Source organism: Oratosquilla oratoria, chromosome 27 (genome assembly GCF_046742065.1).
Source record: "Oratosquilla oratoria isolate Oo_2021 chromosome 27, ASM4674206v1, whole genome shotgun sequence".
NCBI classification, from domain to species: Eukaryota; Metazoa; Arthropoda; class Malacostraca; order Stomatopoda; family Squillidae; genus Oratosquilla; species Oratosquilla oratoria.
Window position 1 is genome coordinate 2,745,072 of NC_134803.1, and position 26,570 is coordinate 2,771,641.

At 38.4% G+C, this 26,570-nt stretch overlaps 1 protein-coding gene across 4 annotated transcripts in view; it reads left to right on the top strand.

Moving 5' to 3' along the window:
• The window catches only part of LOC143039860 (uncharacterized), a 143,062-nt gene that overhangs the window by 16,308 nt on the left and 100,184 nt on the right, over window positions 1-26,570 (top strand). For 3 of the 4 annotated variants that reach the window (XR_012967669.1, XM_076210122.1, XM_076210123.1), the window contains exon 3: window positions 7,249-7,530. The exons of the other annotated variant lie outside the window; for it this stretch is intronic. Coding sequence is in view for 2 of the 3 variants with exons in the window: in XM_076210122.1 (XP_076066237.1) it covers window positions 7,249-7,530 (282 nt within the window). In the remaining variant the exon portion in view is untranslated. The remainder of the gene's footprint in view (window positions 1-7,248; window positions 7,531-26,570) is intronic. 4 annotated transcript variants of the gene reach the window in all.

Sequence of the window (26,570 nt, forward strand, 5' to 3'; positions counted from 1 at the left end):
TTAGTAAAAGAGGTGTGGAAGGCAGAGATGGAAGGAATGAACATGAGGGAGTGACCTAGGATGAGATGGATTCATGAGGTAAAAGGGGCATTGGGAAGGGGGAATGTCAGCTGAGGAAGGACGGGAGAGGACAGAAGATAGGGCTGATTGGAGAATGGTTGTGTATTGATGATGCTGTGATGCATGAGGGAGAGTATGTGGGGGATGGGGGTGAGGGAGTATGTGTGAAAAATAGATTGACGCAGTCTGAAGGGATTTCTCCCCATCTCCTACTTTTCTACAAGAGAAGATGGAGAGGGGGTTGCCGATTTAATGTAGCAGCCTTACTGTGTATGTGCTGTCTTGTGACACTGCTTCTGACCCAGTGCAGCGGGTGAGATGCAGGGGCGACACATCATCCAAGAGGTGCCAAGATGAGAGTGAAGGAAGGGGGTGGATGGGAGCAGAGTATGTTGGGGATGGAATGGGTGGGAGTGGTTTTTATGCCTTTATTTTTTGGCTACCTCCCTTGTAAGGGGGAAAAAGCCTTTGGTATATGTTTGGTATATGTATGTATGTACATAAATACATATATCAATTTTTTTTTGCCATATAAGGGAGGTAGCCAAAAAACAAAAGTATAAAAACCACTCCCACCCATTCCATCCCTATCACACTCCACTCCCCTCCACCCTCTTCCCTCCCTCTTATCTTGGCATCTCCTGGATGACGGGTCATCCTTGCATCTTGTCCACTGCTCTGGGTCAGAAGCAGTGTCGCAAGACACAGCACATCCACAGCAAGGTCACTTCATTAAATCAGTGACCCCCCCCTCTCCATCCCCTCATGCAGAAAAGGAGAAGACGGGGAGAAATCCCTTCGGGTTGCGTCAAGTTTTTCTCACACATACTCCCTCTCCCCCCACACCCCACCCATTCCACCTCATGGATCACAACACCATCCATATGCAACCATTCTCCATTTACCCCTGTCTTCTGTCCTCTCCCATCTTTCCTCAACAGACATTCCCCTCTTCTCCAAAGCCCCTTTTACCCCATTTGTCCATCTCATCCTAGGTCACCCCCTCATGTTCACTCCTTCCACATCTACCTTCCACACCTCTTTTACTAGTCTTTCTTCACTAATTCTTTCCATGTGTCCAAACCATCCCAATACTCTTTCATCCACCCTGTCTCCCAACTCCCTTTCCACCCCCGTTCTGCTCCTCACCTCATTTCTCACTTTATCCAGCCTAGTAACCCCTATCATACCTCTCAGACACCTCATCTCAAACACATTCAAACTCCTCTCTTTCTCTCTTATGTTCTGTGTTTCTGCCCCACACAGTGCTGTTGGCACAATCACTCCTCTCCTTCATATAATCTCTTAGCCTCCATTCCCAAATGTCTATTTCTCATTACACTTTTTAATCCACCAAGGCATTTACTTGCTTCTCTCAATCTACATTCTACCTCCACCTCCACTCCTCCCTTCCCTGCCACATTCGCACCCAAGTATCTAAAACTATCCACTTCCTCCAGTCTCTCTTCCTTAATACTCACTTCCAGTCTGCTGCCACTTTCACCCCTTGTACATCTCATCACCTTTTACCCACATTTATCTTCAACTTCCTTCTTTCACACACTTTCCCAAACTCTGTCACTAATTTCCTCAATCCCTCCTCTGATCCTGCCACAAGCACAGTGCCATCCGCAAACAATAGCTGGCTTATCTCTCACTTTTCTCCATTTTCTTTAACCATCTCTAATCCCTGAACCACCATCCTTGTATTTAACTCTTGCACCACCCCATCCATGCATAAATTGAGGTACTCCCCAAGGCGGTCATAGCTCCTCTTGGGGATCGGTGTCACCTGCGTAGAGCTGGTGGCCAGGGCTGGTTGCCGCCGTTTGGCCCCCAACTCTTGGGGTTGGGGGTGGTCCCACGACGTAGACATTGCTGCTCCAGGACAGCCAGGTGATATAACACATCCCTGATGAAGTCCCACCTTTACCTCAAACCACTCACTCTCTCCATTTCTAATCCTGACACATGCTCTACTACTCTTGTAAAAACTCTCAACAGCTCCTAAAAGCTTTCCTCCTATCCCATACATCTACAATACCTCCCACGGTACTTTCCTGTCTACCCTGTCATAAGCCTTTTCCAAATCCATAAACATACGTACATCCATATACTAAGGCTTTTTCCCCCTTACAAGGGAGGTAGCCAAAAAGGAAAAGGCATAAAATCATTTCCACCCATTCCATCCCTGAATACACTTTTCTTAGCACCTCCTGGATGACGGGTCACCCCTGCACCTTGTCCACTGCCCTTTTCCTATAACTTTCTCATATATCTGTCTTATCACGAAAATCTGATTACGGAACCTCTACCAGTCCTAAACCCACACTGTTCCTCACCAATTGGCTATTGCAATGAATTGCAGGCTGGCAAAACATTGTAAGGCCAATGAATGGGCATTTGTTGACAACTGGGACCACTTTTATGGTAGGAATCATCTATATACAAGGGACGGGATGCACTTGTCGCCCAGAGGATTTTGGCTCCTTGCTGAATCCCTTGAGCGAGAAGTAGGCATCCTACAGGGTTTTTTTTGGGTAGATTACGAGGGAGTAGGGGTTGAAGTATTGGAATGTAGTTTAGGCAATAGAAACAACTTAGAGAGGGACTGTGAAAAGAATCACCAAAGCAGGTGGAGGGAAGATAAACTTAAAGTTTACTATACAAATAGCAGAAGCATAATTAACGAAATTGATTTACTGCGAGTTAAAGCATGCATAGAGAACTTCGATATTATAGCTATTACTGAGTCCTGGATCAACATGGCTGATAAACATTTCTTTCCGGAAAACGAAATAGAAGGATATAAGTTTTTTCACAAGGATAGGGTTGGCAGGTGTGGGGGAGGTGTAGCACTTTTCATTAAAAATACAATAAACTATATTATCAACAATTCGATTAAGGAAGAGGACTGAACGGAATCCATTTGGGTAGAGATTATAGGCAAAAATAAGAAAGTTATTATTGGCATCTTGTACAGACCTCCTAACCTCAGCATTGAGCAGACTGATCCCCTGATTTATGAAATTCACAGAGCGTCCGAGTACAAAAACGTTGTGATCATGGGAGATTTTAATTATAGAAACATTGACTGGGAAACTTTAATAGGAGATCCGGAAACAAAGAAATTCCTAGATGTGGTGCAGGATAATTTCCTAAAACAAATGATTACTGATCCTATGAGGGGAGTAAATACTCTGGACTTACTTTTGACTAATAATGAGCACCTAATGAGTAACGTAAAAGTGGGAGATAGTCTAGGCTCTAGCGATCATCAAGAAATAAGATTTAATATTATTTGGGAAGAATTGAAAAGTGCAAATAATGTCCAAGTACCAGACTTCAGGAGAGCAAACTTTGACAATTTTTTAAACCTATTTGAAATTGAATATGAAATGTTATGTGGACGTTTCGGACATTGTCGAGTCTCAATGCGTGACCTGGGGTCAGGTCATGACTAGAGGTCGGGTCACGGAGGGTAATATGCATACCTTGGGTTATCCCCCTGAAGTCAATACGGAAAAATGGTAATACTCCCAAATGGATGACGGACAGATTGAAACATGAGATCGGAACGAAAAGAGGACTTTACTTAAAAAAACAAAAAAAAAAAAAAAACGGGGAAACACCTTAGATCAAGATATAACGAAATGGCAAAGCTGGTTAAAAACAATACACGTACAGCGAAACTTAACTATGAAATTAAGGTTGCTAGTCAAGCAAGATCCAACCAAAGGGTTTCTTTCATCTCTATAGAACAAAAAATAAAGAAAGAATAGGACCAATTAAGAACGATGAAAATGTCATGATAGAATTGGAGGAAAAAATGAGTGAGGTTAGATAAATGATGAGAGGTTAGATAAAGTACCTGACTGTGATCCAATTTTCAGAGGGGATGAAGAAAGTAGTCTATCTAATATCAGCATTAGTAAAGTAAAAGTAGTCAAGCAGATTGAAAGACTTAAAGCTACAAAATCCCCGGGTCCAGACGAAATTTTTCCGAGAATGCTAAAGGAGTGTGAATTTGAAATCTGCGACCAGTTAACTGAAATATATAATAAATCAGTAGACACTGGTTTTGTGCCTACTGGTTGGAGGCAAGCAAACATTGTTCCTGCTTTTAAGAAGGGAGATAGATTGTCTATATGGAACTACAGGCCAATCAGTTTGATTATTATTGTTATCATTATTATTATTATTGTTATTATTGTTATTATTATTATTATTATTATTATTATTATTATTATTATTATTATTATTATTATTATTATTATTATTATTATTATTATTATTATTATTATGGGAGAGCGACTGGAGGAAGTGGATAGTTTTAGATACTTGGGTACAAATGTGGCAGGAAAGGGTGGAGTGAAGGTGGAGGTAGAATGTAGATTGAGAGAAGCGAGTAAAAGCCTTGGTGGATTAAAGAGTGTAATGAGGAATAGACATTTGGGAATGGATGCTAAGAGGAGACTGTATGAAGGAGTGATTGTGCCAACAGCACTGTATGGGGCAGAAACATGGAACATAAGAGAGGAAGAGAGAAGGAGTTTGAATGTATTTGAGATGAGGTGTCTGAGAAGTATGATGGGGATTACTAGGCTAGATAGAGTTAGAAATGAGGAGGTGAGGAGGAGAATAGGGGTGGAAAGGGAGTTGGGAGATAGGGTTGATGAAAGAGTATTAGGATGGTTTGGACACATGGAAAGAATGAGTGAAGAAAGACTAGTAAAAGAGGTATGGAAGGCAGATGTGGAGGGAGTGAACATGAAAGGACATCCTAGGATGAGGTGGATGGATGGGGTGAAGGGGGCTTTGGGGAAGAGGGGAATGTCTGTTGAGGAAGGACGGGAGAGGACAGAAGACAGGGGTGAATGGAGAATGGTTGTATATGGATGATGTGATGCATGAAGTGGAATGAGTGGGGTTGAGGTAGTATATGTGTTGGCAAAATTTGACGTAACCCGAAGGGATTTCTTCCAGTCTTCTTTTATGCATGGAGGGACAGAGAGAGGGGGGGTCGCCAATTTAATGAAGTGGCCTTGCTGTGGATGTGCTGTGTCTTGCAACACTGCTTCTGACCCAGGACAGTGGACAAGGTGCAGGGATGACCTGTCATCCAGTAGGTGCTAAGATAAGAGGGAGGGTGGAGGGATGTGGAGTGTATTCAGGGATGGAATGGGTGGGAATGATTTTATGCCTTTTCCTTTTTGGCTACCTCCCTTGTAAGGGGGAAAAAGCATTGGTATATGTATGTATGTATGTATTATTATTATTATTATTATTATTATTATTATTATTATTATTATTATTATTATTATTATTATTATTATTATTATTATTATTATTATTATTAGTCAATATTTACACCAACTTGGAAAAACAATTTCCTGTTGTCATATTTTGTCATTGGTATTCAAGAAAAAAGTAACAAATCAGTACCAAGTAATTATCATCCCATTTTAATCTCAGTTGTATGTAAAACAATGGAAATGATTATAAGGGATAAGACTGTAGACTTCCTTGAAGGTAACAATTTGGTACAAGTTTTAGATTTTTTTTTTTTTTTAGAAGAAAATGGCTTTAGAAAAAGCATTCATGTTTGAACAACTTTCTTGACTTCCTTAATGATATTTTTTATATTTATGATGAAAGCAAGTCAGGTGATGTATACTTGGACTTCTGAAAAGCATTTGATATGTTCCTGCACAATCAGCTACTCAGTTAATAATGCATGGCATCATAGGTAATAATCATAATTGGCTGAAAGAAAACAATGGATTATAATCAGTGGAAATTCATCTGACTCATGTGATATAGTGAGTAATATTCCCCAGGAATATGGGGTGGCTTGGTCCAGTTCTCTTTTTGATTTGTGTAAATGATATGGATATTGGTCTGATATATGAAATATAAAAATTTGAGGATCACAATACAATTGTCAGTAAAACCAGTAATGTAGCAGATAGGGACCAACTGCAGTCCGACTTAAATTGTTTAGTTGAGTGAAACAATAGATGGCAAATGGAATTTAACATTGATAAATGTAAAGATTGCATATTGGTAACCAACTTCAGAAATCAGATCAAGAATTGACCTAGGTGTCATAGTATCTAAAAATCTAAAACCAACCCTCTAGTGTATAGTTGGATTTATTGGTAGAACATTTTAATACAGACTGAAAAAGAAATAATTACTCTATACAATTCTCTAGTAAGACATCATCTTGCATACTGTGATAAGTTTTGGTCACTATCTTATAAAAGAAATTGAAAAATTAGAAAAAGTACAACAGAGAATCACTAAAATGACCCCTCATTTATGTAATAAACCCTATACAGTATAGAGCATCTAAGTGAACTTTATTTATCTTATCCTAATGAAGTGTGTGGGGTGGTTTAATTGAAGTCTTTAAAATGCTCCATGGCTACAATGATATAAACATAGATGATTATTTTATTGTGGACTAGATATATAACAAGAAATAATGGTTACAAAATAATCTTTTAAGAGATCAAATACCAATGAATAAAAAAAATCTTTAACGAGATTTTAAACATTTGGAACAAAATATCTATTCATTTCATGAGTTCAAATACAATTAACACATTTAAAAAACACTAAGATAGAGTCCAATATGGAATCAAATGTGGATTCCAATATGGAGTCCAACCCTAGTCTAACTTATTTCTCAGCATCATGAATACATATGTTTAAATGAAGTCAGTGGTTCTTAACTGTTTCCACTGTTTCCACTGTTTATACTCATGTTTTGATTCACAAACAGCCCCATAAGGGCCAATAGGTCCATTGCTGGTTGCTTATCCTTTGTATTCCTTTATGTTTGTATTGTAACTTCTGAGCAATGGACAAAGAAATGTATCCAATCTTTTGGTGGCAATACAAAACTGGGTCCACATTTTAGACTCAAAAGTCTATAACTCAGCAGTAGCTGAAAGTTGGGAAAGAAAGACTAAAACTTTAGTATTAGATTTTGCAGGGTTTGTTTTAAACAAAGTTCCAAACCACCAACACACAGGGAGGCATGAGACTTAGTAAGAACCTGAGACAACAGAGGCCCAAAACATGAGAGGTCAGAAATCTTTAATTTAGTAGGCAATTGTGTAGACTGTATCTAGTAACCACATCCTAAGGCCCTTTATTTACCATCCCTCTGCCACACAGATACGAGAGTGTCTTCAGTCAGAACCTGGGACCCAGGAGACACTGGACATGATAGAGTCAATAACCAATTGTCTAAGATCTCGAACTGCTGCTGCGAGTGGTCAAAAAGGGAGAGGGAGAAGAGTCCTTCACCTTACATTGGGATCGACAGTGACCAAGAGTTGGAGGATTGTGATTGGCTAGCCGTCTACTCCATGTATCTCGAGTCAAAAGTCACGGGGATCCCCTCGAGGTGTCGCATCCACCAGGGGCTCTTCAACATCTCACAGTGCATCTCTGAAGGTGGGTTCAGGTGTAATTTTTCAGCAATTCTTTGTTGTATAGATATACACACACACGTTGGACTGATGGCAAAGATTGGAACTCCGAAAAAAAAAAAAAAAATTGTTGTGGATTTCAGTGACAAGGGAGTACCCGTGTTGTTTTAGCAGGGAAGGGGAAAGCTCGTGGTGTAGTGGGAAGGTAAAGAAAAAGAAGAAGAGGAGGAATTATTGAGAAAAATGGAAGAAAATGAAGAAGGGGAGGAACAGGCCCCAGAAGTCAGAAGGGGTGTAAACAAAAGGTGCACAAAAGACACAAGTGAAGTTGAACAAGTTAGCAAAGGGATCAAAAGTAGAAATATAGAAAAGAGCAACTCAATAGAAAGTGGAGATAATTATTTTCATGGATTTAATGAGGGGGGAGATGACAACCTCCCCCAGTTAGCAAGTCTAGAGGAAAAACTAACAAAAATGAATCGTGGGAGGTTAGGTTCAGCCAACTTGTGCTAATTACACAGAGAGTTGAAAAAATTGGAAGAACTAAAAACGGAGAACCAAAACCTAAATAAAGAAATAGAAGAATTAAAAAGACAGTTAAAAGAAGTAAAGGATGAGAATCAGGAATTAAAGAATAATAAAGAGAATAGGGAGTCCATAGCAAAAGAGGTAAAGGGTTGGAGAAAAGTTCAGGAGGATAACAAAATTGAATTCAGAGATATAGTGAAACAACAGATGAAGGAACGCACTAAGGATACAGCTATTAAAGTGATGAGAGAGAAGGAGAATATAGTAAGAGACTTAGCAGATAAAAAGAAATGTATAATTATAATAGGAATGGAAGAGAAACATAATCAAAATAGGCCTATAGGAGTAAGATGAGAAAGAAAAAGTAAACAAGGTATTAAAAATATTTCAAGAAGGTGAACAGGAAATAGGAAAAGAAATTGAAGAATTATAGAGACTAGGGAAATACAGTATAGACAAAACCAGACCAATTAAGGTTAAATTCAGGTCACAAACGACAGCAGAGAATCAGTACAAACAGATATGGATAAAATGAGAGATGAATAAAGAAGAAAGAGCAGAAGAGAAAACAAAAAGAATCAAAGCTAAGAAAAAAAACAGGAACAGAATAGTCAAAGAGAAATTCTATTGGAGAGTAGTGGATATGAAAGTGAGGAAATGGTTCATAAGAGAGAAAAAAAGAAGGGAAACAGAAAACAGGATGGAGGTAGCAGAAAATTAAAAGTATCCTTTACAAATAAAAATGGATTAATAACCGTACTTGTAAGAGAGACCGGTCTATAGCTTGTAGGATCTTCTTTGTTTCCGCCCTTATTATTGGTACTATATTTCCACTTTTCCAATCTTCTGAAACTTTTCCTTCCTCCAATGAACTGCTTATTAGACTATGTATTTTGTCTGTTAGTTCATCCCTGCATTCTCTCAAAATCTAGTTTGCCATTTTATCTAGATCAAGCGATTATCTGACATCCAGATTACTCAAGTGATTCATTATTCATTCTTTGTTCTATTTCTTTCATAGGGGGGACTTTCCCTTCCCACTCATCATCTCTCAGTGTATGTTCTCCCTTGTAAACACTGATTTAAAATGCTTGTTCATAATTTCTGCCATTTCTATTTCCTCTGTGTATTCTATTCCTCCTTGTAGTTTCACTAATTCTTGTTTGTTTTTCAGTTTGTTGTTTACAAATCTATAGAATACTTTTGGTTGATCTTTTTATTTTTCTATGACATCCTTTTTGTGTTTTTTCTTTTCTTCTCTGTGCACTTGTACATATTCATTTCTATAATCAGTATATATTTTTCAATTTTCGGGTTTTTTGTCTTTCCTCCATTTTATCGAAGCCTTATCCATGTTATCTTTTAACTCTCTACATCTTTTGTTGTACTAATATTTTTCATATCCTTTTTCTTGTTTTTGTCTTCGAACATACTTTTCCACTCCTTATAAATTTTTGTAAAAAAAATTCCATTTCTCTTCTACTGTTGTTTCCTCTTTGTATATCCTTTCCCAGTCTGCTTTTTGAAAAAAATTCTCATTTAATCAAAATTTGTTTTTCCATATATCTTTCTTCCCTTTCTATATTGTTAATTTTTTCTCATGATTTTTTTTTCATTTAGTTCCAGTTCTACTAATATGTGGTCACTTTAACTTAGTGGTGTTTTATATTCAATCTTGTCCACTATTTCAGGTTCTGATGTGATTATTAGGTCCAGTCCCGATGGGTCTTCCTCATTTCTATACCTAGTATTCTCTTGTATCCATTGTGTCATTGTATGTTCTATAATCATATCAAGTAGTATATTTCCCCATAGGTCATCTCCACCCTTCACTGTCATTTCTTCCCAGCAGATTTCTTTACAATTAAAATTGCCCATTATAATTATTCTTCCATCTTCCATTATCTTATATAGTGTTATCTTTGTGTCTTCTAACATATTTTTGTGTTCTTTTTCTTCCCACAAAGCTGTTTTACGAGGCATATAATTTACCACAAACTTCCAGCTCTTCTTGTCCCTGTCCTCTATTTCCATCATGATCATCTCCACTCTATTCTTTTCATATGTAACATTCCTCATATTTATATCCTTCTACTCTACCACGTTGTTTTACTTCTCTGTTTGTAATCCAATAATTATATACACCATGTCCTACAGTGTTGGGTTGTAATGGACCTTTCAATTTTGTCTCCACAATTCCCATTATGTCAGGTTCTTTTTCCATCAGGTAATCATTCAGTTCATTCAAGACTGTTATAAATCCATCTATATTTGTGAAGGACACTTAATTTTCTGCTACCTCCATCCTGTTTTCTGCTTCCCATCTGTTTTTCTCTTCTATAAACCATTTCTTCACTTTCATATAAGAACATAAGAACATAAGAAATAAAGGAGACTGCAAAAGACCATAAGGCCTACACTAGGCAGCTCTGTATCCATCACCACCTGTCATCCCCATCCATAAAGTTGTCTAATCGTTTTTTAAAACAACTGATAGTTTCAGCGCTTACTACATGGTTACTAAGTTTATTCCATTCATCGACCACCCTATTTGTAAACCAATTCTTGCCTATTTCCTTCTTAAATCTAAATTTGTCCAGTTTATAACCATTACTGCGAGTCCTGCCCTGTTGTTTTATTATGATGACCTTGTTTGCTTCACCCTTGTTATAGCCTTTGATCCACTTGAACACTTCTATTAGATCACCCTGCACTCTGCGTCTTTCCAGAGAGTGTAAGTTTAGGTGACTAAGCCTCTCTTCGTAAGGCAAATTTCCGAGTCCTTGTATCATTTTGGTCCTTCTCTGTACTGATTCTAGTGAATTTATGTCCATTCTGTAGGACGGAGACCAAAACTGTACCGCATAGTCAAGGATGGGTCTAACTATCGCTAGATAGAGTTTAATAATTACCTCTGCACTTCTATTCGTTACCGTCCTAGCAATGAAGCCTAATACTCTGTTTGCTTTATTTCTGGCGCTAATCCACTGGTTCCTGGTTTTAAGGTCCGGACTCACCAGAACTCCCAAGTCCCTCTCGCACTCAGATTTGTCTAAAAACGTGTTATCTAAGTTGTATCTATTTTCGGGGTTGTGTAGCCCTACGTTTAACACGCTACACTTAGAGATATTGAAGTTCATTTGCCATTTCACCGACCATGTTAACAGTTTATTAAGATCATCCTGCAGAATCTGGGCGTCTTCTCCTGACCTAATTAGGCATCCTATTTTAGTGTCGTCCGCAAACTTACTAACATCACTATTTAACCATCGTCTAAGTCGTTTATATACATAATGAACAACAAGGGACCCAAAACCGAGCCCTGGGGGACCCCGCTAGTAACATTGCCCCACCTAGATTTTATTCCATTTATGGTGACCCGCTGTTTTCTGTTACTAATCCAAGCTCTAATCCATTCTAACACTTTTCCTCCTATGCCATGGGCTTTGATTTTATTTAGTAGTCTCTGGTGTGGCACTTTATCGAACGCTTTGCTAAAGTCAAGGTAAACAACATCGTAATTTTCATTGTTGTCTGACGCCTTATATACCTTAGTGTAAAAGGATAGAAGATTAGTCACGCATGACTTACCTTTGGAGAAACCATGCTGTGAATCACGAATTAAATTATGCCCTTCAATGTGTTCTCTGAGTCTATTTACTATTATTGATTCAAGCATTTTTCCTATAACCGATGTCAAACTGATTGGCCTGTAGTTGCATGTGGTCGATCTATCTCCCTTCTTAAAAACAGGAACAACGTTTGTCTGCCTCCAAGCAGTTGGAACAGAACCTGTGTCTACTGATTTATTGAATATTTCAGTTAACTGATTGCAGATTTCAAATTTACACTCTTTAAGCATTCTTGGAAAAATTTCGTCCGGACCCGGAGATTTTGTAGCTTTAAGTCTGTCAATCTGCTTGATAACTTCTTCTTTACTAATGCTGATATTAGTTAGGCTATTTTCTTCATCCCCTCTGAAAATCAGATCGCAGTCAGGTACTTTATCTAACCTCTCATTAGTAAACACCGATAGAAAATAATTGTTAAACTCCTCACTCATTTTTTCTTCCAATTCTATCATGACATTTTCATCGTTTTTAATTGGTCCTATTCTTTCTTTATTTTTTGTTCTATAGAGGTGAAAGAAACCCTTTGGGTTGGATTTTGCTTGACTGGCAACCTTGATTTCATAATTACGTTTCGCTGAACGTGTATTCCTTTTAACCAGCTTTGCCATTTCGTTATATCTTGATCTAAGGTGTGATTCCCCGTTTTTTATTTTTACGTAAAGTCCTCTTTTAATTCCGATCTCATGTTTCAATCTGTCCGTCATCCATTTGGGAGTACAGGTAAACGTCGACTTACGATGGCATTAGGTTTCGATAGAGCCATCGTAAGACGATCTCATCGTAAGTCGATCCCCACTCTGTTCCGTGGTCACTGTACCTAGCCTACCTGTATATTAACCACCAGAGATACTGAATATAGCCTATTAAACATGTACAGTAGTTTATTTAATTATTTTTATCCTTTTTACCATATTCAAACACTATAATATGTATTTTCAGTACGAACTTAAATCTCGCGGGCAGCAGCCAATGCCAGCCGTACGACGTGACGTAATAATACTCGCATCATAAAATATAGTCACCGCTTATATCGATCGTTCTCTCTTTCACCCGCGAATTTTGAAAACCACAGAGAATGGGATTTAGGGCACATTTGAGAGAATGTAAAAACACAGGGGCGACTACAATAAATATAATCAAGACGCCGATATGGCAGCGTCGCGAATCCACTTGCTCCTCATGACGCCTACGTGTGCGGCACCGTATGGAAGGGGTTAAATTATCATATCGTCGTCGTCGTCGTCGTCGTCGTCATCGTAAAGTCGAACAATCGTAAGTCGCGGCCATCGTAAGTCGACGTTTACCTGTATTACTATTTTTCCGTATTGACTTTAGGGGGATAAATGTGTTTTGTGCATTAATAATTAGATCAGTTAGATTGTTATACATTTCATCTAAAGTACTGACCTGATTTTTGGGCCCTCGCCCCGAATCGACCTGACCTAAGGTATGCGTATTACTCTCTGTGACCCAGACCTGACCTAAGGTATGCGAATTTCCCTTCTTGACCCAGACCTGACCTAAGGTATGCGTATTACACTCCTTGACCCACTTCTGACTATCAGCCCCGCAACGAGAATCAAGAATGTTTGAAACGTCCGGATTGTTTTTCGTATTCAATTTCAAATAGGTTTTTATATTATCAAAGTTTGCTTTCCTGAAGTCTGGTACTTGAACGTTATTTGTACTTTTTATTTTTTCCCAAATAATATTAAATCTTATTTCTTGATGATCGCTAAAGCCTAGACTATCGCCCACTATTACGCTGCTAATTTGGTGCTCATTATTTGTTAGAATTAAGTCCAGGGTATTTTGTCCCCTCGTAGGATCGGTAATCATTTGTTTTAGGAAATTATCCTGCACCACATCTAGGAATTTCTTCGCTTCATGATCTCCTATTAAAGTTTCCCAGTCAATGTTTCTATAGTTAAAATCTCCCATGATTACAACGTTTTTGTACTCGGACGCTCTGTGAATTTCATGAATTAGGGGATCAGTCTGCTCAATGCTAAGGTTAGGAGGTCTATACAAGACGCCAATAATAACTTTCTTGTTCTTGCCTATAATCTCTACCCAAATAGATTCCGTACAGTCCTCTTCCTTAATCGAATTGTTGATAATACAGTTTAATGTATTTTTAACGAAAAGTGCTACACCTCCCCCATTCCTGCCGACCCTATCCTTATGAAAAAACTTATATCCTTCTATTTCGATTTCCGGAAGGAAATGTTTATCAGCCATGTTGATCCAGGATTCAGTAATAGCTATAATACCGAAATTTTCTACGCATGCTTTACCTCGCAGCAAATCAATTTTGTTAATTATGCTCCTACTATTTGTATAGTAAACCTTAAGTTTATCTTCCCTCCACCTGCTTTGGTGATTTTTTATACAGTCCTCTAAGTTGTTTCTATTGCCTAAACTATATTCCGATACTTCCCCCCTACTCCCACATAATCTACCCGAAAAAACCCTGTAGGATGCCTACTTCTCGCTCAAGGGATTCAGCAAGGAGCCGAAATCCTCTGGGAGACAAGTGCACTCCGTCCCTTGTGTATAGGTGATTCTTACCATAAAAGCGGTCCCAGTTGTTGACAAATGCCCATCCATTAGCCTTACAATGTTTTGCCAGCCTGCAATTCATTGCAATAGCCCTGGAATGCCACATGCCTCCAACTCTACGCCTCGGAAGGATTCCACATACTACAGGAACACCTCCCCTATTTCTGATCTTGTCTAGCGCATCTGGGTACCGCGCAAATAATTCCTCACTCCCTAACTTACCTATATCATTTCCTCCGGCACTTAAGCAAACTACTGGGTCCTTACCTTCCCCTACTAGACACTCTTCAATCCTATCTCTAACATCACCACATCCACTACTTTCCAATAGAATTTATCTTTTTCTGACTGTTCTGTTCTCGTTTTTTTCCTTGCTTCGATTCTTTTTGTTTTCTCTTCCTCTTTATTTCTTTATTCATCTCTCTTTTTATCCATACATCTTTGTACTGATCACTTTCTGCTAGTTTTCCTGTTTTTGCTAAGATATTCTCTGCTGTCGTTTGTGACCTGAATTTAACCTTAATTGGTCTGGTCTTGTCTACATTGTATTTCCCAAGTCTATGTATTTCTTCAATTTCTTTCCCTATTTCCTGTTCACCTTGAAATATTCTTAGTACCCTGTTCACTCTTTCTCCTCTCCTACTCTTGTAGCCCTATTTGGTGTGTTTCTTTTCCATTCCTAACATAATTATACATTTCTTTTTATCTGCTAACTCTCTTACTATATTTTCCTTCTCTCCAATCACTTTAATAACTGTGTCGTCAGTGTGTTCCTTCATCTATTGTCTCACCATATCTCTAATTCAATTTTGCTATCCTCCTGAACCTTTTTCCAACCACTTATATCTTTTTCTATGGATTCTTTATTCTCTTTAATATTCTTCTTCGATTCCTGATTCTCATCCTTTACTTCTTTTAAATGTCTTTTTAAATCTTCTATTCTTTTATTTAGGTTTTGGTTCTCCTTCTTTAGTTCTTCCAATTGATCAACTCTTTGTGTAATCAGTGCAAGTTGACTTAACCTAACCTCCCATGATTCATTCATTTTTGTTAGTTTTTCCTCTAGACTTGCTCTTCAGGGGAGGTTGTCATCTCCCTCATTAAATCCTTAGAAATGATTATCTTCACCTTCCATTGCACTGCTCTTATCCATATTTCTAATTTTTACATTTTTACTAATTTCTTCGACTTCACCTCTGTCGTCTGGTCACCTTTTGATGACATTCCTTCTGACTTCCGGTGCCCATTTGTCCCCTTCATTTCCTTCCATTTTCCTCAGTAATCCCTCCCTTTCTTCTTTTTCTTCACCTTCCCACTACACCACGAGCTTTCCCCTTCCTTACTAATACAATACAGGTACTCCCTTGTTGTTGAATCTATGAAGATTTAGTTTTTTTTCCGGAGTCAAATCGTCACTGACACATTTTCCATATCGTGCATCAAATTGGCTGCTATCACACGCCTCTACCCCAAATTTTCATATTGCACGGCGCGCGGCTGCTATCATGCAGGCAGCGGTCATCTTTGTTGGCTTGAGCTGCACGCTGATTGGTTGAGGGTTTATTTACATGTACAGACCACCACACTGCTCCTACATGGTGCGCTGTGTGCGAGTGTTGGCACATGATAGCTGCAACAATTTTTGTAGAAGTGACTTGTTACTTGTTCTCAGGCCCCATTCTGTGAATAAGTGAGTACTACAGTACATACAGTATTCAATTTCTTTTTGAACACTTTTGGAAAAATGTGACCCAAAAGGCAATTCACCATGCATGGCGAAATGTGCTGGAGGGTTTGCTGAAGGACCGACGCGGAAGAGTGGAAGGTGAGCCAGTCAGCGAAGGCCGAGGCAGAGGCAGCTGAACAAAGAGGCCTGCCAAGTTCCTGGAGGTGGTTTTGAGGACACAACAGAGGGTGAAATCCTGGAAATTATACAGCCAGCCCCTGTTACAGTTGTTGACATCATGGAAGAGCATGAGGATGTGGAGAGAGGAGAACATGAGGAGGAGGAGGGTCAGGTAATCATATGTGTGGGACTCACTATAGCTGGTGTCAAGGAACTGATCAACATGGACATCAGGATGCGGTACCTCCTTGAGCAAGATAGCTCCATCAACAGTGAAGCAAGATGTTCACTCGTTATTAGAGCACTAGAAGGTTACAACGAACAGTATCACGCCCACATCAACGCCCTCCAGCAACGGCAGATCACAAAATTCTTATGCTGACATGCCAAGACACAACCAGCCGACCCACAACCAGGACCATCACAAGAGGAGGATTCTGGGGATGATGCGGATAATTTTGAGGGTTTTGAGACTCCTGCAACCATATATGACTTCCTCGACGAGATACAATGTTGAATGGGTGGCTAGTAACAAGCCACCCCAGCCTCAGAATCCCTCTAACCCACCCAAGCCCCTCATCACCCTCAGAAAGGTAAAATAAATGTCTACAAAATGTCTATATTTCATTTCATAACCTTGATGTGTTTATTATATTACAGCTATGGGTTGTATGTTTAAGCAGGTTTGTTAAGAAAGGTGAAAACAATGGAAATAAAAGAGAAATATTGGTGAAGTTGGAGGAAAATTTTTGGTCTGGGTACCAATTATAATTAATACTATTAGTTCTTAAGTTCCGCTATCACGTTTTCAGCTATTGCGTGGCTTTAGCCTCACCAATTAGGCGTGATAGCAGGGGGATGGGTGTATTGTTTTTGCACACACCACTTTCTCATCTAACCTGGTTCCAAATGTCTATTACTCTGTGGGGAAAGCTGTTCTTTTTCAGGTCTCTTCTATAACTGTCTTGATTTTCTTTCTGTGTCCTTTTGTATTTCTACTATCCCATTTTATTAGATCCTTTCTATCAATAGTTTCTATGCCTTTCATGATTCTATAAATAGTTATAAAGTCTCCTCTCTTTCTTCTTTGCTCTAATGTCTGTAGCTCAACTTTTGCTAGTCTCTCTTCATATGATAGTTCTGAGAGTGTTGGTGCCAATTTCATAATTGCTCTTTGTATTCTTTCAAGTTTTGTTATACATTTTTTTGTACTTGGTGACCACATCATCACTGCATATTCCAGTCTTGGTCTTATCAAAGTGACTAGTATCTTCTTCACCATTTCTTCATTCAGGTATGTAAATGCCACTTTGATTGTTCTTATTAAATCATGAGTTTCTCCAAAAAATTTGTTTATATGTTTCTCAGGGGACTTATTATTCATAATAATGACTCCCAGGTCCTTCTCATTTTCTACTTTTTTATTTCTCCTTCTCCCAATTTATATGATCCCACTACTCTTTTTTTGCTTCTTCCAAATTCCATTATACTACACTTCTTAATATTGAATTCCATCCCCACTTCCTACTCGATTCCCATACTTTATTGAGATCACTGTGTAGCGACTCACAGTCTTCTTCAGTGTTCACTTTTTTCAACAATTTTACATCATCCGCAAAGAAGCTCATATAACTTTCAATTCCTTTATCCATATCATTAATATATATAGCAAACATTATTGGGGCCAGAACTGTTCCTTGTGGCACACCACATTTCACTTCATCCCAGTTAGGGTGTTTGTCTCTTATCACCACTCTCATTTTTCTTTCATGCAAGAAGTCTTCCATCCATTTCAGCAGTTTGTCCTGTATTCCTCCTGTAGTTTCTAATTTCTTAAGCAACTTCTTATGTGGCACCTTATCAAAAGCTTTTTTCAGGTCTAGAAATGCACAAACAGCCCATCCATCTCTTTTTTGTATTACATCTATTAGTCTTGAATAGAAACACATCAAGTTTGTGACGCATGATTGTCCTTGTCTAAATCCAAATTGCCTTGGATTTAGTACATTGTTTTTTTACAAATGCCTTACCCATCTAATTTTGATAATTCTTTCACAAATTTTGCTATCGTTCTTGTTAGGGAGACCGGTCTATAGTTAGTAGGGTCTTCCTTGTTTCCCCTTTTATATATTGGTACTATATTTGCTCTTTTCCAATCATCTGGAACTTTTCCTTCTTTCAATGAACTATTTATTAGGTTATGTATTTTGTCTGTTAGCTCATTCCTGCATTCTCTCAAAATCCAGTTTGCTATTTCATCTGGTCCATGCGATTTTCTGACATTGAGATTACTCAAATGTTTCATTATTTCATTCCTCGATACTTCTATCTCTTTCATAGGGGGGACTTTCTCCTCCCATTTGATATCTCTAGGTTGCATGTTCTCCCTTGTAAACACTGATTTAAAATGCTTGTTCATAATATCTGCCATATCTATTTCCTTTGTGTATTCAACTCCTCCTTGTCGTAATTTCTCTAATTCTTGTTTGTTTTTCAGTTTGTTGTTTACAAATCTGTAAAATAGTTTTGGTTGATCTTTACATTTTTCTGACATATTTTTCATATTTTCTCTTTTCTGCTCTGCACACTTGTGCATATTCATTTCTATAACTAGTATATGTTTTCCATTTTTCAGGTCTTTTGTATTTTTCCATTTTATCCAAGCTTTATCTCTTTTGTCTCTTAACTCCCTACATCTTTTATTGTACCAGCTCTTTACATATTCTTTTTCTTGCTTTTGTCTTGGGACATACTTTTCCACTCCTTTTTTTTTATAAATTTTTGTCAAAATATTCCATTTCTCTTCTACTGTTGTTTCCTCCTTGTGTATTCTTTCCCAGTCTTACTTTTTGAAAGAATTCTCTTATTTTATAAAAAAAAATATTTTTCATTCATCAATCTTCCCTTTCTATATTCATTTTTCCCATGTATTTTTTCTCATTTAGTTTCAGTTCAACCAATATGTGGTCACTTTTACTTATTGGTGTCTTATATTCAATCTTTTTCACTATTTCGGGTTCTGATGTGATTATTAGGTTCAGTCTTGATGGTTCTTCCTCATTTCTATACCTACTATGCTCTTGAATCCATTGCATCATTGTATATTCTATAATCATATCAAGTAGTACATTTCCTCATAGGTCGTCTCCACCCTTTACTGTCATCTCTTCCCAGCAGATTTCTTTACAGTTAGTCACCCAATATAACTATTCTTCCTCCATTTTCCATTATCTCATTTAGTGTTATCCATGTGTCTTCTAACAGACTTTTGTGTTCTCTCTCTTCCCATTAGTCCGTTTTAGGAGGAACATAATTTACTACAAACTTCCTGCTCTTCTTGTCCCTGTCCTCCACTTCCATCATAATCATCTCTACTCTATTCTTTCCATATGTGACATTCCTCACATTTATATCCTTCTTAGTCAGGAACATAACTCCACCCCCTTGTTTTACCTCTCAGTTTCTAATCCAATAATTATATGCACCATGTCATACACTGTTGGGTGGTAGTGGACCTTTCAATTTTGTCTCTACAATTCCCATTATGTCCAGCCCTTTTTCCTTCAGATAATCATTAGTTTGTTCAAGCCTGTTATTAAGCCATCTATATTTGTGTAAGACACTTTTAATTTTCTGCTATTTCCATTGTGTTTTCTGCTTCCCTTCTGTTTTCCTCTGCTATGAACCATTTCCTCACTTTCATATACACTACTTTCTAATAAAATTTCTCTTTTTCTGACCCTGTTCTTTTCTCGTTTTTTTCCCCTTAGCTTCTAGTCTTTTTGTTTTCTCATCCTCTCTTTCATCTTTATTCATTTCTTTTTTTATCCATACCTGTTTATATTGATCACTGTCTGCTAGTTTCCCTGTTTTTTGCTAAGATATTCTCTGCTGTCGTTTGTGACCTGAATTTAACCTTAATTGGTCTGGTCTTATCTGTATTGTATTTCCCGAGCCTATACATTTCTTCTATTTGTTTCCCTATTTCTGGTTCATCTTCTTGAACTACTTCTGATATCTTATTTACTTTTTCCTTTTCCTCCTTTATTCTTGTAGTCCTATTTAGATTATACTTCTCTTCCATCCCTAATATAATTATACATTTCTTTTTATCCGCTAAGTCTCTTACTATATTCTCCTTCTCCCTCATCACTTTAATAACTGTGTCCTTAGTTTGTTCTTTCATCTGCTGTTCCATTATACCTCTAAATTCCATTTTGTTGTTCTCTTGTACTTTTTTCCAACCACTTACCTCTTTTGCTATGGACTCTTTATTCTCTTTATTACTCCTCTTCAATTCCTCATTCTCATCCTTTACTTCTCTTAACTGTCTTTTTAATTCTACTATTTAGTTAGGTTTTGATTCTCCTTCTTTAGTTCTTCCAGCTTATCAACTCTTTGAGTAATTAACTTTATTTGTTTAAACTTAGCTTCCCAATTTTCATTCATTTCTTTTAGTTTCTCCTCTAGATTTACTAGTTGGGGGAGGTTGTCATTTCCTCCCTCATTAAATCCATGGAAATAGTTATCTTCACCTTCCATTGTGCTGCTCTTATCTATATTTCTAATTTTTACATTTTTACTAATCGCATTGACTTCACTATCGTCAGGCAGTCTCTTGTTTACAGACCGTCTGAGTTCCTGGGCCCTATCTTCCCTTTCCTTATTTCCTTCCATTTTCCTCAGTAATCCCTCCCCTTCTCCTTTTTCTTCACCTTCCCACTACACCAGTTTCCCCTTCCCTATTAATACAACACAGGTACTTCCTTGTCGTTGTGATCCTCGGAATTTGGAGTTATCACTGGAGTCCAGACTTCGCTGCCTCTCCGACTGACGTGTGTGTGTGTGTGTGTGTGGATTTAGCTAGTTGTGTTTACTCAGTTGTATTTTGCTGGAGAAGAGCTATGCTTGTAGTGACCCGCAGTTGTATCTTTTTGCATCCAGTTTTTTCTTAAAATCATGTATAGTTTTACCACATTGTTTTCTCTTTCACTTTATTCCATGTATTTATTACTCTGTGTAGAAAGCTGTTCTTTTTCAAATCTCTTTTGTAACTGTCCTTCTTAAGTTTCTTCTCATGTCCTCTTGTATTTCTTCTGCCCCATTTAAGATCATCCCTATCAAGGATTTCCATCCCTTTCATAATTCTGTAGATGGTTATCAAATCACCTCTTTCTCTTCTTTGCTCCAGAGTTAGTAAGTTTAGTTTGTCCAATCTTTGTTCATATTTCAACTTGCTAAGTGTTGGTGCCATCTTTGTCAATACTCTTTTAACTCTTTCTAGTTTCTTTATGTCTTTTATTGTACTGGGTGTCCATAGTGACATTGCATATTCTAATTTTGGTCTTATCAGTGCAACTAGTATTCTCTTTACCATTTCCTCGTCCATGTAGTCAAAGGCCACTTTCATTGATCTTATTAAGTTGTAGGTTTCTCCAACTATTTTGTTTACATGTTTGTCTTGTGACATGTTGTTTGAGATAATTACTCCTAGGTCCCTTTCTGAGTTTACTTTTGTAACTTCCTTTGTTCCAATTTTGTATTGACCGGATATTCTATTTTTTACTTTTTCCAAATTCCATTATACTACATTGCTTATTGTTGAAATCCACTTAGTTCTTTATGCTCCATTTCCAGACTTTGTCCAGGTCTTCTTGAAAAGATTTGCAATCTTCTTCTTTACTCACACACTTCAATAGTTTTGCATCATCCGCAAAGAAGTTTATATAACATTTGATTCCTTTATCCATGCCATTTATATAAACAGCAAACATTATTGAAGCAACACAGAGCCTTGGGGGACTCCATTTATCATGTTTACCCAATTTGAGTTTTTCTCTCTAAGTACCACTCTCATTTTTCTTCCATTCAAGAAGACTTCATCCATTCCAATAATTTTCCCTGTATTCCTCCTATTGTTTCAATTTTTCTTAGTAGCTTTTTGTGTGGTACTTTGTCAAAAGCCTTTTGTAAGTCTAGGAAGGCACAGTCTCTAGTTTGTTGGAGTTTCTTTATCTTCTCCCTTATATATTGGTACAGTATTTGCATTTTTCTAGTCTTGTGGTATTTTTCCTTCTTTGAGTAAGAAGTCAATTATCTTGTGTATTTTATCTGTGAGCTCATCTATGCATTTTTTCAATATCTAGTTCATTATTCTTTCTGACATCAAGTTTCTTTATTTGGTCCCTTATTTCTTTCTGTCACCATTATTTCTTTCATTTTAGGGGGTCCTTCTTGGTGACCATCATCCCACATTTGTAAGCTTTCAACTATAAATACAGACTGAAAGTGTGTATTTATTTAGTTGTATTTACCTAGTTGTATTTTACGGGACATAGTGACCCATATTGGTATCTCTTCGCATCCAGTTTATTCTTAAAATCTTGTATAGTTTTGGCACTCACTGTTTCTCTATTTAGTTTCTTCCAGACATCAATCACTATGTGGGAAGCTATTTTTTTTTCAAATCTCTTCTGTGACTATCCTTCTTTAGCTTTTCATATCCTCTTGTTTCTCTTCTGTAACTGTCCTTCTTTAGCTTCTTTTCGTGTCCTCTTGTTTCTCTTCTGTAACTGTCCTTCTTTAGCTTCTTTTCATGTCCTCTTGTTTCTCTTTTGTCCCGTCTTCTCTGTTCCAGTGTTGATAGATGTAATTTCTCCAATCTTTGTTCGTGTGTCAAATTTGATAGTGTAGGTGCCATTTTTGTTGCTGCTCTTTGAATTTTTTAATTTTCTTATGTTTTTTTTTTGTGCTGGGTGTCCATAGTGTTGCAGCATACTCTAGTTTTGGTCTTATTAATGCAACCATTATTTTCTTTACCATTTCTTCATTCATGTAGTTGAAGGCCATTTTCATTGATCTTAACAAGTTAAAAGTCTCTCCAACTAGTTTATTGACATGTTTATCAGGAGTTAAGTCACTTGAGATAATCACTTCTAGGTCCCTTTCTGAGTCGACTTTTTTGACTTCTTGTTACCAATTTTATATTGACCCAATATTCTATTTTTGCTCTTTCCAAGTTCCATTATACTACATTTCTTAATGTTAAAGTTCATTTCACACCTCTGACTCCATTCCCATATTTTGTCCAGGTCTTCTTGTAGTGATCTGCAATCTTCTTCTGTGCTTACTCTCTTGAAGTAATTTGGCATTGCCAGCAAAGAAGTTCATGTAACACTTCACTCCCTCATCCATTTCGTTTATATATATGGCAAACATTAAAGGAGCCAATACAGAGCCTTGTGGGATGCCACTTATCACATCTTTTCAGTTCAAATTTTTGTCTCTAAGTACCACTCTCATTTTTCTTCCACTTAAGAAATCCTTCATCCATTCTAGTAGCCTACCGTGTATTCCTCCTATTATTTCAATTTTTCTTAGTAACTTTTTGTGTGGTACTTTGTCAAAAGCTTTCTGCAAGTCCAAGAAGGTGCAATCTGCCCAGCCATCTCTTCCTTGTATTATCTCAGTTAATCTTGAGTAAAAGCATATTAAATTTGTGGTACATGATCTTCCACTTCTAAAGCCAAATTGTTTAGGGGTTAATATTTTATTCTCTTCCAAGTGTTTGGTTCACTTGTTTCTGATAACTTTTTCACATATTTTTGCTACTGTGCTTGTAAGGGATACCGGTCTGAAGTTTGTAGGATCTTCTTTGTTTCCTCCTTTATATATTGGTACTATATTTGTATCTTTCCAATCTTGCAGTACCTTTCCTTCTTTGAGTGAAAAGTGTATTATCTTTTATAATTTGTCCATCAGTTCGTCTATAAACTCTTTCAGTATCCAGTTTGCAATTCCATCTACCACTTATCACATCTTCCCAGTTCAAATTTGTGCCTCTTAAGTACCACTCTCATTTTTCTTCCACTTAAGAAATCCTTCATCCATTGCAGTAGCTTACTTTGTATTCCTCCTATTATTTCAATGTTTCTTATTAACTTTTTGTGTGGTACTTTGTCAAAAGCCTTCTGCAAGTCCAAGAAGGCACAATCTGCCCAGCCATCTCTTTCTTGTAGGGAGTTTCTTAGAGTGAACTCCTTGAATGAAAAGGAGAAGGAGTACGGAAAGAAGTGAAGGAGGAGTGGGAGGGAGTAAAGGATGGAGTAGAGATGGGTGTGGAGGAGGAATGGGGATGGTTCAAGGAGGGAGTCATAAAGTGTGCAAGGATGGTGTGTGGAACAAGAAGGACAGGGGGAAATAGAAGAAAGGGTACTGAATGGTGGGATGAGGAAACAAAGAAGGTTGTAGAAGAGAAGAAGCGAGCATTCACAGATTGGTTACAAAAGAGGATGAGGGAGTCATATGAGAGGTACAAAGAAAAGAAAAGAGAAGTAAAGCAAAAGGTAAAGGTTGCAAAGAGGAGAGCAGATGTGAAATGGGGTAAGAGTATGACAGAAAATTTTGAAAGTAATAAAAAGATGTTTTGGAAGGAAATTAAGAGAGGAAGAGGCGAATCAAGTAGGGAAGAAAAGGTAAAAGGTGCAGATGGAGAGATGATAATGGAAGAGAAGGCAGTAAGGGGAAGATGGGCAGAATATTTTAGGGAGTTGCTAAATGTGAAGGAGGATAGGGAAGGAAAGATAGCTGTAGTGGGAAATGCGAAGAAAATGAGAGTGATGAGTGAGGAGAATGGAGGAGAAATAAGGAAGGATGAGGTGAAGGCAGTTGTTAAGATGATGAAAGCAGGTAAGGCACCTGGTCTGGATGGATGCCATGCGGAATGTCTGAAAAAGGGAGGCCAAGTGATGGTGGACTGGTTGGTGAGGTTATTTAATGTTTGCTGGAGAGAGGGTAGAGTACCGGAGGACTGGGGGAGTGCCTGTATAGTTCCTCTTTACAAGGGAAAAGGGGACAAGTGTGAATGTAGTAGTTTCAGAGGGATTAGCCTGTTAAGTGTAGTTGGGAAGGCTTATGAGAGGATCTTGATTGAGAGGATTAGGAGAGGAAGAGAAGGAGTAATTGGTGAGGAACAGTGTGGATTTAGGACAGGTAGAGGTTGTGTAGATCAGATCTTTGTGGTAAGACAGATATGTGAGAAAGCTATAGGAAAGGGGAAGGATGTTTTTTGGGCTTTTATGGATCTGGAAAAGGCTTATGATAGGGTAGACAGAAAGGCACTGTGGGAGGTTATACAGATTTATGGGATAGGAGGAAAGCTTTTTGGGAGCTGTCAAGAGTTTCAATGAGAGTAGTAGAGCTTGTATCAGGATTGGAAATGGAGAGAGTGAGTGGTTTGAGGTAAAGGTGGGACTTCATCAAGGATGCGTTATGTCGCCCTGGCTGTTCAACTTATACATGGATGGGGTGGTGCGAGAGGTGAATGCAAGGGTAGTGGGTCAGGGATTGGAGATGGTTAAAGAAAATGGAGAAAAGTGGGAGGTGAGCCAGCTGTTGTTTGCGGATGACACTGCGCTTGTGGCAGGACCGGAGGAGGGATTGAGGAAGCTGGTGGCAGAGTTTGGGAGAGTATGTGATAGAAGAAAGCTAAAGATAAATGTGGGTAAAAGTAAGGTGATGAGATGTACAAGGGGTGAAAGTGGCAGTAGACTGGAAGTGAACATTAAGGGAGAGCGACTGGAGGAAGTGGATAGTTTTAGATACTTGGGTGCAAGTGTAGCAGGAAAAGGTGGAGTGAAGGTGGAGGTAGAATGTAGATTGAGAGAAGCGAGTAAATGCCTTGGTGGATTAAAGAGTGTAATGAGGAATAGACATTTGGGAATGGATGCGAAGAGGAGACTGTATGAAAGAGTGATTGTGCCAACAGCACTGTATGGGGCAGAAACGTGGAACATAAGAGAAGAAGAGAGAAGGAGTTTGAATGTGTTTGAGATGAGGTGTCTGAGAAGTACAGTGGGGGTTACTAGGCTAGATAGAGTGAGAAATGAGGAGGTGAGGAGGAGAACAGGGGTGAAAAAGGAGCTGGGAGATAGGGTTGATGAAAGAATATTAGGATGGTTTGGACACATGGAAAGAATGAGTGAAGAAAGACTAGTAAAAGAGGTATGGAAGGCAGATGTGGAGGGAGTGAACATGAGGGGACGTCCTAGGATGAGGTGGATGGATGGGGTGAAGAGGGCTTTGGGGAAGAGGGGAATGTCTGTTGAGGAAGGAAGGGAGAGGACGGAAGACAGAGGTGAGTGGAGAATGGTTGTATATGGATGATGTTGTGATTGCATGAGGAGGAATGGGCGGGGGGTGGGGGGTGAGGTAGTATGTTTGAGCAAATTTTTTGACGCAGCCCGAAGGGATTTCTCCCCGTCCTCTCCTTATATGCAAGGGGGGACGGAGAGGGGGGGTCGCCGATTAAATGAAGCGGCCTTGCTGTGGATGTGCTGTATCTTGCGACACTGCTTCTGACCCAGGGCGGTGGGCAAGGTGCAGGGATGACCCGTCATCCAGGAGGTGCTCAGATGAGAGGGAGGGTGGGAGGGGTGTGGAGTGTATTTAGGGATGAAATGGGTGGGAGTGTTTTTATGCCTTTCCCTTTTTGGCTAC